The sequence below is a fragment of the Carassius carassius genome, chromosome 5 (assembly GCF_963082965.1).
Source record: "Carassius carassius chromosome 5, fCarCar2.1, whole genome shotgun sequence".
In the NCBI taxonomy this organism is placed as follows: Eukaryota; Metazoa; Chordata; class Actinopteri; order Cypriniformes; family Cyprinidae; genus Carassius; species Carassius carassius.
In genome coordinates this window covers 33,379,857-33,392,882 of record NC_081759.1, presented here as the reverse complement: position 1 = coordinate 33,392,882, position 13,026 = coordinate 33,379,857, and the positions used below count along the sequence as shown (strand labels likewise).

Genomic DNA, 13,026 nt, shown 5'->3' with positions numbered 1-13,026 from the left:
CCCCCAAAAAAAATTCTGTCATGAATTACCCTCATGTCGTTCCACACCTGTAAGGCCTTCGTTCATCTTCGGAACACTAATTAAGATATTTTTGATGAAATCTGAAAGCTCTCTGACTCTCCATAGACAGCAACACAACTGCAATGTTCCAGTGTCCAGAAATGTAGGAAGGACATCAATAAAACGATACAGTGGTTCAACCATAATTTTACGAAGTTACGAGAATACTTTTTTCAATTTCAATTTACTTATAAAGAACAACTAAACAACTACTGTTGACCAATGTGCTGCACAAATTAAGTAACCATTAACAGAATTAAAACAAAGACAAGGTCACGAATAAAACTGCAAGACACAAGGCGAAGCAAATGCAAATCATGATTAATAAGCCAGATCAAATAAAAATGATTTTAACCTAGATTTAAAAATGGATAGTGTAGGGGCAGTTCTAAATTCTGTAGGAAGACTATTACAAAGTCTCAGAGTGGCTATGGCAAATGCTCTATCACCCCTACAGACTTGAGTCTGGTTCAAGAAACCACTAAGAGCCTTAAAATGGCAGACCTAAGCGCTCTTGCAGGTTGGTGGTCTATCAACAGATCAAAGAAGTATGAGGGTGCTAAAACATTTAAAGACATAAAAACCATTAAGAGCACTATAAAATTAATCCTGTAGCACACAGGTAACCAATGTAAAGACTCAAGGACAGGGGTAATATGCTCACGCTTTCGAGCACCCGTCAGGACTATGGCATCCTCATTTTGAACCATCTGAAGGTGGTTTACGGAAGACTGACTGATCCCCAAATAAAAAGAGTTACAATAATCAATCCTTGTGGTGATAAAAGCATGGATTACTCTTTTAAAATTAGTAAAAGACAGAAAGGACTTCATTTTTACCTAGGGTTTGCAACTGATAGAAGTTTGACTTCACAATTTGGTTGACTTGTCTATCAAGCTTTAAGGCACTGGCCAACACCACACTCAGATTTTTCACGTACAGCTTTACATAAGGTGCCAGAACACCAAGATTTAGATCTGGTATACAGTGTGTATCATAAGGGGTAAACACCACAATCTCTGTTTTACTCTCATTTAGACTTAAAAAATGTAGGGACATGCATGCTTTAACATCCAAGATGCAGGCGGCCACTGGGTTTTTCAAAGGAATATATATTTGTGTGTCATCTGCATAACAAAGATGACTTATACCATACTTCTCAAAGATAGATCAGAGGGGAAGCATATACAAGGAAAATAACATGGGAGCTAGATCAGAGCCTTGAGGGACCCCACAGGTCAAAGGTACAGAAGAAGAGTGAAATTTTCCAATATTGACTGAGAAAATCCTGTTCATAAGATAAGACTGGAACCAATTTAGGGCAGAACCTCTAATGCCCACTACTTGTTATAAGTGGGACAGAAGAACATTGTGGTCTACAGTGTCAAAAGTGTATGGGAAACACATCCCGCAGCACAACCACCTGAGCCCAACTTCAGTCTACTCATCACATTGACTTTAACTGCGTTTGTAGAAGGCACTGCAGCCAGACCGATATACACAACACAGACCGGAAGTTAACTTAGGTCCAGACGCGTGCGCCCGATGAAACCGTCTATAGTCCGACATTGAAAACAATCTTAAAAAATAAAAATGCCACCCCTTCTCACAGAACTGGAGGAATTAAAAAATGTACATTTGGGCCGTAAAAGAGAAAGGAGTTAAATCTCCATAGGGAAGCCACATTTCTGTGATAAATAGAAAATCCAGAGCTCGGGAAGTGAAGAAGTCTTAACGAATAAAAATCTTATTTACCACAGACCTCGCATTTACCAAACAGTCTTCAAACAGCTGCAATGATCTTTGCAGTGGGCGAAGATGATGTAGAGAAATGCCACGACAGCAGAGGCGAGGTGAGCGGTGTTGAGGCCGTTAATCCCATGAGCTCAGTAGAATGGGTACGTTCCAGGACTATGCCCCCGCAGATGAACGTTAGATGATGGAGCTGTTGCAATCACCTTCTCTCGTAGACAGATCCAGATTAATGTTCAACTCGCTGCTTGCCTGAAGCAGAACCTTAAGCTTGACGACCAAACTGCCCCACTTACTCATTTCCAAAGCATTTTCACAGGAAAACAATATGGTGAATGGTGCAGACAAGCAGATGCTAGGAAGGGAGGAGGCGAGTGCCGTGGTCATTTCTGAATTTGATTAAGTAGCACTATAGAGGAGATTTGAAGATTTAAGAGCGTTTGCTGGTCATATACTAAAAGAGGCAATAAGACTTTACAATAAAAGAAGCCAAATACACATAGGGCCCTATCATACACCTGGCACAATGCGACGCAAGTGTTTGCTAGTTTCAGTCTGGCGCAGTTCGCATTTTCCCGTCCAGCGCCACGTCGTTTAATTAGCAAATGCATTTGCACCCATTTGTGCGCCCATGGGTGTGCTGGTCTAAAAAAGAGGTGTGTTCAGGTGCATTGCTGGCGCATTGCTATTAAGGAGCTAAAAACAGACTGCGCCATAGACCAACTCAAACCTGGTCTAAAGTCTAAAGTCAATGGCGCAATATTTTTTGTCAAAAAAAAAATTGTCACTACGGTCATTTAAAGAGTGCATTGGTAGAAAATGCGCCTCTGGCCGGTCCACAGTGCGCGTTGACTTTGCTTATTTGCTTATTACACACAGGGATGCGCATCACACAAACATGCCAAATATTTAAAACAAAAGGATTACAGTGTAAAAGAATATTATTGTGTAGGCTACATAAATATAAAAATGTAGCCTAATGATGGATAGTCATTGCGTGTATTAGAATTAGGCTACCTATTTGCAATTCAGCCCATTACTACTTATAATGATGAATTCAATTCTTCTTCATCCCACGCCTTCTTCACCTCGGGAAGCTTTGGTGGATGCCTGCTTTTCCCTTAGATGATCTTCTTGCGCGCTTTAACTTCGCGCACAAGCAGATCGGTTTGTTCGCTTGAGAAGCGTTCAGCTTTTCCGCCAACAAATTCTGCCATGTAAATAGTGATCCACCATGGCGCGAGCGCATCTCGCTCTTAAAGGGAATGGGAGATGACACTCTGGTTGGTTTATTGAACGTTATGCCCATTACTTATTAAAAGAATAGGGAAAACCTATTCCAGAAATGTGCCCCGGTGCAAGGACCATTTTTCCATCGTTAAACTAGCAAAAGTGGATTTGGACACGCCCTGAGTGCACCTGCGCCGTGCGCTTTACACTTTGCATTTAGATCATTCAAAAAGGGCCCATAGACATAAACAAACTAAACGACAGCAGACTGAAACACAACGGCGACATCTTGATTCCAACCTTTTGTGCACAAAGAAAACAATAATAATAATTTATTCTCCCCGAGTTACCGTCTTCCACCATCTTGGAGAGTACCCCAGAACGTAATGTAATCAGTGTTGTTTTACGTTCAGCATGAGAACGCTTTATCCTGAATGTAAACAGTGCTGATTACATTGATTACCAATGTCCTTGCTACGTTTCTAGACCTGGGAATATTGCAGTTATGTTGCTGTCTATGGAGGGTCAGAGAGCTCTCAGATTTCATAAAAAATCTCTTTATCTGTGTTCCAAAGATGAACAAAGATCTTACGGGTTTGGAATAACATGAGGGTGAGTAATTCATGAAGAAACTCTGACTACAGAGCTTACGCATATTTTCTAAGTGTTTCTGTGTTATTTACACAACATTTTCTTGGATGTGTTGTGCCATTATTTGAAAGAGCTACCAATTTGTTTCCCATCAGTCTTTTACTGTGGTATCATCGATTTAGATTTTCCTACCACTAAACATCTCATAAAAAAAGCAAACAGGTCATACAGATGTCACTCAAATTGACTTTTTCTGTCTAAGTAGACTCTATTTGGTCATAACAGAAAGATTTTAACTTGGAATCAAAAGTCTGGATCACCTCTTCATGGCACAATGTTCAGACTCAGCGGTGTCTAACCTGGGTGGAAGATGTCTATGATCCTGAATAATTACAGCAGCGTAGTGATACTTCTGAGAGTACAGGGTTCAAAAAAGGTCAGCATCACCAAACAGCAAAACATCAGAGACTAGTGCACAGCATGGTGCTTCATGGCATTCAGCCGATGATTCAAGAAGCGTAGTAAAAAGATGACAGGGACTAGAAGACTAGCAGCTTATTCATGGCTGTTCATTGTCTGAAAATACTAAATAGTTTTGGAGCAACACTAACTGGGATTGTTCATTCCAGATTAGACAATTCAGTTGAACACATAAATATAACTAAACTCCAGCTTTGAGTAAAGATTCAATTTGGACATGGTACCCATCACTCCTGGCTTGGTATTATTTTACAAGAAGACCATGAAATGAAAGCACTTAAAAGTCAAAATTATTTAGCTATTTTGACATTTTGGTTCATGAAAATGGAAATTTTATATAACCTTTCCTGGATCTGCTGCAGCATTATTTAAATGAGCAACCACTTTGTTTTCCATCAGTCAATTATTGTGATATCCTCAATGTCAGATTTACCAGCAACAAAATGTCTCATAAAAACAAACTTGTCATTTAGATGTCATTCTCAGTTTGTTCTTTGTGTCATGTATGACTGTTGTGCATCTAACATAATTTATAACATAGTAAATGTGCTATCCTAATTATGAAAAAAAAAATCTGCACAAATGTTTGGCAAATTTCTTTTTTTGTCAGTTGTTCTTAATTTGTTCAACAGTAATTATGCAATAAGATGTTAGTGTTAGACTCACATTGTAAAGGATGTCCACCCATCCTTCCATAGTGATGCACTGGAAGACGGTGAGCACAGCGAACAGGATGTTGTCAAAATTTGTTATACCGAAGTTTGGACCAGTCCAGTATTCCCTACAAACTGTGTCACCTTCACACACCCGAGCTGGAGGTTCCAATCCACATGGAAAGTCAGCTGCCTGTTCCCCTTATAGAACAACATTACTGTCAGCCGTAAACTATCACAGCAACTAAAGAACATATGAGTGCTTAAACAATAAACTGTAACCATAAGTTCCATTAGCATGCTAAGGTTCACATACCAGTATCGTTTCTGAAGCAGGTGCGGTGAAACTTGCCCATGTAGAAGTCTAGGCCAATGATGGCAAACATGAGTATGGCAAAAAAGAGCAGAAGGCCGATCTGAAGCAGAGGAACCATTGCTTTCATGATGGACTTCAGAACCACTTGGAGACCTAATGACATACAGAAGATACAGTATGTGATACAAGTTACACTGAACAAAATGATAAATGTAACACTTTTGTTTTTGCCCCTATTTTTCATGGCCTTTTATTGTGGCCAGCCTAAGGCACACCTGTGCAATAATCATGCTGTCTAATCAGCATCTTGATATGCCACACCTGTGAGGTGGATGGATTATCTCGGCAAAGGAGAAGAGCTCACCAACACAGATTTAAAACGATTTGTGAACAATATTTGAGAGAAATAGGCCTTTTGTGTAAATGGAAAAAGTCTTAGATCTTTGAGTTCAGCTCATGAAAAATGGGGGCAAAAACAAAAGTGTTGCGTTTATAATTTTGTTTAGTGTATAAGCAGTAATAGCTGCTTAGTAATAACTTGCAAAAAATTTTGTAAAATGACTTACTTGGAATTCCAGACACCAGTTTGAGTGGCCGCAAGACTCTTACTGCCCTGAGTGTCCGCAAATCAAAGTCTGGCCCCACTACGGTCAGAATCCTGTTGAGAACACACAACAATGTTTATGGGTTTATGGGAACAGTTTATGGGAATTCACAGTCTATGCAATGGGTTTTTAGATTTTTACAATATAAAGCAAAACATTTTAATACTTGTTTTCAAGAAATGTGAGACTATTGTAACAATGCTTTGTTTCCACAATTACATATTTGGGTTTTATATTATCAAAGTACTAAAGGCAGAGCAAATCATTAAATATTACTTAGAAAATATTTAGAAACAAAGTTTTCGATTAAATTGAAATTTATTTAAAGCATTTTTCAATGGTTTTTCCAGGTTTGGGATCAGTAAGACTTTTTTTTAAAGAAATTCATGAAATCATTTATCCGACAGGGATACATTCAACTGACTAAAAGTGACAGTAAAGACATTTATAATGTAACAAAAGGTTTCCATTAAAATAAATTATGTTCTTTCAATCCATCAAAGAATGCTGAAAAATATTAAGCAGCAGAACTGTTTTCAACACATGTGAGACCGAGACTGGAGTAATGGCTGCTGAAAATTCAGCTTTGTCATCACAGGAATAAATAAATGACAGCTTAAAATCTATTCAAATAGAAAACAGTTCTATTTGATCAAATAAATGTAGCCCTAAGCATAAAAAGCCTCTTTTTAGAACTCTGACCATTCTCCTTTCTCAGGCTTTCACATTCAGAAAGGGAGAGGCAAGGACAGTATGCATTAATATATTAATAGTGTTCACTTTATCCTCAGGTTTCTTTCATTCGCTCATCTCCCACAGAAGTGTGCTCTGCTGTGATTTTTTGTATAAAAACAGCAAACAGAAGAGCCTGGCCTCACTGAGAGGGACAGCCCAGCAAATTATGGCCCAAAGCACAGCTTGGATTCGCAGCTGGTATGGGGACACAGTGACAGTTAACTAAATGGGACTGGATGATGCTGAAGGCAGATGGATGTTTGCTCGAGGACAGGAAGAAAGGAAGCAGAAAGGCACTAGTGTGATAACTAATACTTGCAGTCAGTGGCTTCAGAGAAAGAAAAGTCTGCTCAGAGTATATAACCTCATTTGCACTGTTCAAGTTGTTCTACATTTGTTGTCTCCTTGGCAAGAAAAGACAAGACAAGCTTGTTGGAAACGTTCACTTAGAAATTAAATTCTTTCATCATCCTCATGTGAGCTATATTACCGTTCAAAAGTTTGACGCGATACGATATTTTTAATGGTTGATAAGTCCCGTGTGGTAACCAAAGTGGCATTTATTTGATCAACAATTGTATATTATTATTGTTAAATATTATTGTAATTAATTATAATTTTATGTTTTAATATATATTTTAATTAGTCATTTATTTCTGAGAAGGCATAGAAGAATTTTCTACTGACAGTCTTCAATGCCATCTGATCCTTTAGAAATCTTTAAAATATGCTGTTTTAATGCTACAAAGCATTTCTTCTCATTATAATTAATGTTAAAAAAAAATTAAGGAAATTTAATCAGAAAATCATTTTTTGGGGATATTCTATTTCCAATTATAGGCTTATAAACGTTTTTACGTTTTTACTAAAATTATTAATGTCTTGAAAAATTTGACAAATGTTTGTTCCTTGGTGCATCATAACTGATTATAAAACACGCACAAATCAATAGCATTTGGCATTTTTATAGACCATATTTGAATGTATGTAAATGTGAATGACTGAATGAAATGTGCAGTAAGTTTGAAAGCAGTTTTTTTGTGAATAACAACTTTACTACGTAAATTTCAGCTTCAGAAGATTTTGAATATGCTGGTAAACTGTGCAAAACATCTACTTTTTTTACCATACAATTCAGTGATATTGAAACGTGAGTGGAGTACTAACTATTGACCAATAAAAAGCCTACAGTTAACTCCCACATCACAGCGAAAGATACATCAGATAATCAAACATCAAAGCTGAAAGATGCATCTCTGCTCTTACATCTCCAGCTCCAAAGAGTCTTTTTTCCCCCTCTCAACCTGATACAAGACCGTGGTTAAAAATGCTAGCTTTTATATACGGCATAGTAACAATGTTTTCAGGGCAATACTGTTGATTTACTAGTTGTGTCACTGAGGCACTGAACGAACCTGAGAGGATGGCTCAACCTGTGACAACACTGAAACGAGAGATGCTCTAGACATCCACCAGGGAAATCCAATGCTCAGGCAAACACAGCCCTTTGTAAGATGATACTCTGCTAAAGTAAAGCACTGTGCGCTGCCCTTTAACAGCTCTGGGAGAGTAGAACATGCTAGAACATGCTCAGCTGCTTGCATAAAAGACTCTTTATTTATCACCATCATACAGAGGTCACGTGCAAACAGAAGCTAATTTCATATTGTTTGTTAGGTTTGTAATGCAATAATTTGATCAAATCGGAATAATAGTTACACATTGTAATATATAATCAGAAACCCTGAATAAAAAGTGGAACAAAAAAAAAATATACAAATTGGAGTATATTATTACAAATCCTAAATATTTAGCTGTACATTTGAATATATATAAATGTTAAGTTAAATATATAAATGCAAATCTTACTTCGTAATTATACAGCCTGCATATATAGCTGTAAATATATATATGTATGTGTGTATATATATAAATGTTTGTAAAACACTTTGGTTGTACAGCAATACACAATAGCACTATATTAATAACCTCATTCATTCATGAACATAAATCTGACTATAAAATCATAAATCCTGAATATACATGCAGTTATAAATATTTAATATAAAAAGGCAAATGCAAAGTTACAAATCAGAATCTATGCTACAATCTATCATTTATAAAGACCAAATGTAAACAATAAGTTTGAAAATGGTTGCAAATCCAAATATATAGCTCTAAATCTGAATATTTCAATGTAAATCTGACCATAAAAGAATATATTAAAGCAAATTGTAAATATATATTTATAAATCAGAATATAACTCCAATTATAAATTCACAATTTAACAAATAGGTTTGATCAGAATACATCTGTATATTAAAGTATGTACAGTTATGAATGTGAATATATATTTATAGCTAAATATGTACATATAAAAAATGCTCAGGCATATATTCCATATTGCTTTGTATCACTCTTAAAGCTTCTGGTTTTTAAATTAAAATTTCCCCAAATATAACATAAAATACATTGTTTATAAAAGTATATAAAATAATAAACACTTTATAATATTATGCATATTTTATTAATTTTTTAATCAATGAAAATAGTACTCATCTAGATCATACGTTTAAAAGGATAAAAGAGCTTGAGAATGTAAATGTGTCTGAGAATGAGTTATAATCATTTACTCTGTTAATGTGTCAGCCAATGACTTGTCTTCAAGAATAAACAATTTATTTGTGACCCACATCTCTTGAGATACTCTCTAACATATGAGCATACAAATATTGACTGTATTATCTGCTCCATGTCTCTGTATATTAAGCCACTCTGAGAGAAGAATTGCTTGCCATTGCACCATTTGTCTTTGGCCTCTTTTGTGTTTTAAAAAGAATAAAAAAAATAATAATAATATAGAAATCTCTAGAAACCATTCATGTCATTCAGGAAATGTTGCTCAAATCGTGAGCAAGGTCAAATCATTACAAGAGCTGCATCCAAAACACATTAAAGTTTTATACACTGCCTTTAGGCACTGTTCAAGATCTGAGAGGCTATTGCACTAATTATAGGCCAAAGGACGTCACCTAGATGGCGCTAAGTACTATTTTAAAGTTGGTGCTGTACCTCCATTACCTAAGTGCATTTTACATGGTCAGGCATTCAGCCCCACATTAGACATTGTGCAGACAGAGAGCCACACAAACAGACTCATCGACAAAAATATAATGGAGGAGACTCTCAAAGTGCATTACATACAGATACAAAGGTAAACAAGACCTACAATGAACATTTGACCAGACATACATCTTAAAGGGATAGTTCACCCGGATGCGCTGCACATTGTTTGCAAGTATGCATTGTGGTACTCTCATGAACAAGTGTCAAAGACTGACAGGGGAGATAGGAAAATGTTGAATTAAGTAATTATTTTTGTTTTCTTTGTGCACAAAAAGTATTCTTTTAGCTTAATAACATTACGGTTGAACCACTGCTGTAACATACTATTTTAATGATGTCCTTACTGAATTCCTTTCTGTATATCGGTTGCGTTGCTGTCTATGAAGGGACAGAAAGCTTTCACGGGTTTGGAACTAAATGAATAGGAGTAATTAAAGGCACAATATGAAAGTTAATGTGCAAGCACTTATTCAAAACAATAAAAAAAAAGGCATGATGAGTGTGGAATCATGGGAGTTGTCGTCTTCATCCATACAGCCGATGCAATCCGACAGGACTCGGGCAGAAATCATGTTCATGGTTGAGCTAATTATTAATTAACGTAGTAGAATGAAGCAGGGTGAGACTGTAAGCTGTCGAAGCAAAACAAAACCACAAGTGTGACACGGCTTGAAAGCAGCGGAGCTTTTATTATGCCACAATCGACCGCTTCCGCTCCTTCTAGTCGTGAGTATGTGTAAAGCAGCTCTGTTTTATCACACATCATATGTTTGAAAGTTCTGTTATAATGCTACTCTGTGCGGTCGTCACCTGTCTAATACAAAGCATAATATATTAAAGCGTCTTTGGTGTTGTCACAGTGTCTGGGTTGTGTTCCCTGGGTTTCCACTAGGTGTCCTCAGTTCCCACGGTGTTTATCATATTATCACTTCCTGTCTCCTTATTTGGTCACCTTCCTCCTTGTTTAGTTAATTGATTGTTCCCCACCTGTCTCCTGTTTCCCCATTATCCTTTTGTGTATTTATACCCGGTCTGTCCGAGTCTGTGTTACAGAGTGCTTGTTTAATGTTTGAAACTCATGTCCGTCAGCTCTTGTCCTTGCCTTGTGTTCGTGTCTTGTTTATGTTTGGATTTGGATATTCTGGTTTTGACCCTGCCTGGACTGTTTACCCCTTTTGGATTACCCTTTAATAAACATCATACCCGCACTTGGATCTCTCCGTGTTTCTTGTATCACCACACGTGACAGAAGGACTCCGTCAAAGCGAAGATCCAGCGGTATGTCTGCTCATGTCTCCTCCCCAGCCACAGAGCGGGAGAGGAACGGATTTGAGGGAACTCGCCTGGTGGTTTTCCGGGGGACCAGGGGAGGTCGCCGAGGAGGGAGTGGTCGAGAGGAGATTCAGCACCGCTCTCAACCATGGCCTCCCTTCGACCCGGGGCTCGTGTGGGATGGATCAGAGCCACCGTCTCACCATGGCGGACGGAGAGGGGAGAGGAAGCGCACGTCCGCCACGGTGGCGCCACTGCCCATGATTGCCGCGAGTCCAGCGCCATGGTGCAAAATGGCCGCCAGCTCAGCGCCAACGCCCAAGAAGGCCGCTGACTCATTCTTGGATTATTTCGCTACGCTGTCCAAGATCCTAGAGATTCCCAAGACGGTTAACGTCATGGCTGCTGAGCCAGCGCCTCAGCACAAGATGGCCGCCAGCCCAGCGCCACAGCACAAGATGGCTGCCAGCCCAGAGCCACAGCACAAGATGGCCGCCAGCTTGGAGCCACAGCACAAGATGGCCGACTCAACGCCTGAGTCTCCAGACAAGGTGTCACCGACTCGCCATCATAGAGGGCGGAGGAGGAGGAGACAGGCGTCTACCGTTCCTCAAAGCCCAGAGGACGTTCCCGAGGCGGTGCCCGATGCCGTTCCCGAGGCCGAGGCCGAGGCGGTGCCCGATGCCGTTCCCGAGGCCGAGGCCGAGGCGGTGCCCGATGCCGAGGCGGTGCCCGATGCCGTTCCCGAGGCCGAGGCCGAGGCGGTGCCCGATGCCGTTCCCGAGGCCGAGGCGGTGCCCGATGCCGTTCCCGAGGCCGAGGCCGAGGCGGTGCCCGATGCCGTTCCCGAGGCCGAGGCCGAGGCGGTGCCCGATGCCGTTCCCGAGGCCGAGGCCGAGGCGGTGCCCGATGCCGTTCCCGAGGCCGAGGCCGAGGCGGTGCCCGATGCCGTTCCCGAGGCCGAGGCCGAGGCGGTGCCCGATGCCGTTCCCGAGGCCGAGGCCGAGGCGGTGCCCGATGCCGTTCCCGAGGCCGAGGCCGAGGCGGTGCCCGATGCCGTTCCCGAGGCCGAGGCCGAGGCGGTGCCCGATGCCGTTCCCGAGGCCGAGGCGGTGCCCGATGCCGCTCCCGAGGCCGAGGCGGTGCCCGATGCCGCTCCCGAGGCCGAGGCCGGTCTAGAGTCAGGGCTAGTTCCTGTTGACCTTCCAGAGTCGAGTCAGGTCCCAGTGGACTCTCCAGGGTCGAGTCAGGTCCCAGTGGACTCTCCAGGGTCGAGTCAGGTCCCAGTGGACTCTCCAGAGTCAGGGCGGGTCACCGTTGAACGTTCAGAGTCAAGTCAAGTCACTGGGTGGGCTGCTGCTCGGCCCTGTTGGACTCCGGCATCGACCACAGGGGGGTGGTGGTCATCCGCTCCGCCCTGGGGGACCCTGGCGTCGACTACACTGTTGTGGTGGTCCTCCGCTCCGCCCTGGGGGACTCTGGCGTCGACCACGAGGACGTGGTGGTCCTCCGCTCCGCCCTGGGGGACTCTGGCATCGACCACTAGGACGTGGTGGTCCTCCGCTCCGCCCTGGGGGGCTTCTGCTCTGACCACGAGGATGTGGTCAGTGGGACGAGCGTCTGGGAGCCGCTCCGTAGAAGGGGGGTACTGTCACAGTGTCTGGGTTGTGTTCCCTGGGTTTCCACTAGGTGTCCTCAGTTCCCACGGTGTTTATCATATTATCACTTCATGTCTCCTTATTTGGTCACCTTCCTCCTTGTTTAGTTAATTGATTGTTCCCCACCTGTCTCCTGTTTCCCCATTATCCTTTTGTGTATTTATACCCGGTCTGTCCGAGTCTGTGTTACAGAGTCCTTGTTTAATGTTTGAAACTCATGTCCGTCAGCTCTTGTCCTTGCCTTGTGTTCGTGTCTTGTTTATGTTTGGATTTGGATATTCTGGTTTTGACCCTGCCTGGACTGTTTACCCCTTTTGGATTACCCTTTAATAAACATCATACCCGCACTTGGATCTCTCCGTGTTTCTTGTATCACCACACGTGACAGGTGTTTCCATGTTTTCTACAAAACAAAACGGAAATCAATGGGTTATGATGTGATTGGCAGGCGACACAATGACACCAAAGACAAGGTCCGTGACACTAGTTAAAATTGCTTATTTCTCTGGATTTAAAAATTCTTTGAAACATTTGGGATAATGTAAGT

At 41.1% G+C, this 13,026-nt stretch overlaps 1 protein-coding gene across 5 annotated transcripts in view; it reads right to left on the bottom strand.

Annotated features, from left to right (window-relative positions):
• cacna1ba (calcium channel, voltage-dependent, N type, alpha 1B subunit, a) overlaps positions 1-13,026 on the bottom strand; it is a 125,328-nt gene that overhangs the window by 78,532 nt on the left and 33,770 nt on the right. For all 5 annotated transcript variants that reach the window (XM_059550794.1, XM_059550796.1, XM_059550797.1 and 2 more), the window contains exons 3-5: positions 5,649-5,740; positions 5,083-5,235; positions 4,780-4,967 (exon numbers count right to left, since the gene is read on the bottom strand). In XM_059550794.1, the coding sequence (XP_059406777.1) occupies positions 4,780-4,967; positions 5,083-5,235; positions 5,649-5,740 (433 nt within the window). The remainder of the gene's footprint in view (positions 1-4,779; positions 4,968-5,082; positions 5,236-5,648; positions 5,741-13,026) is intronic.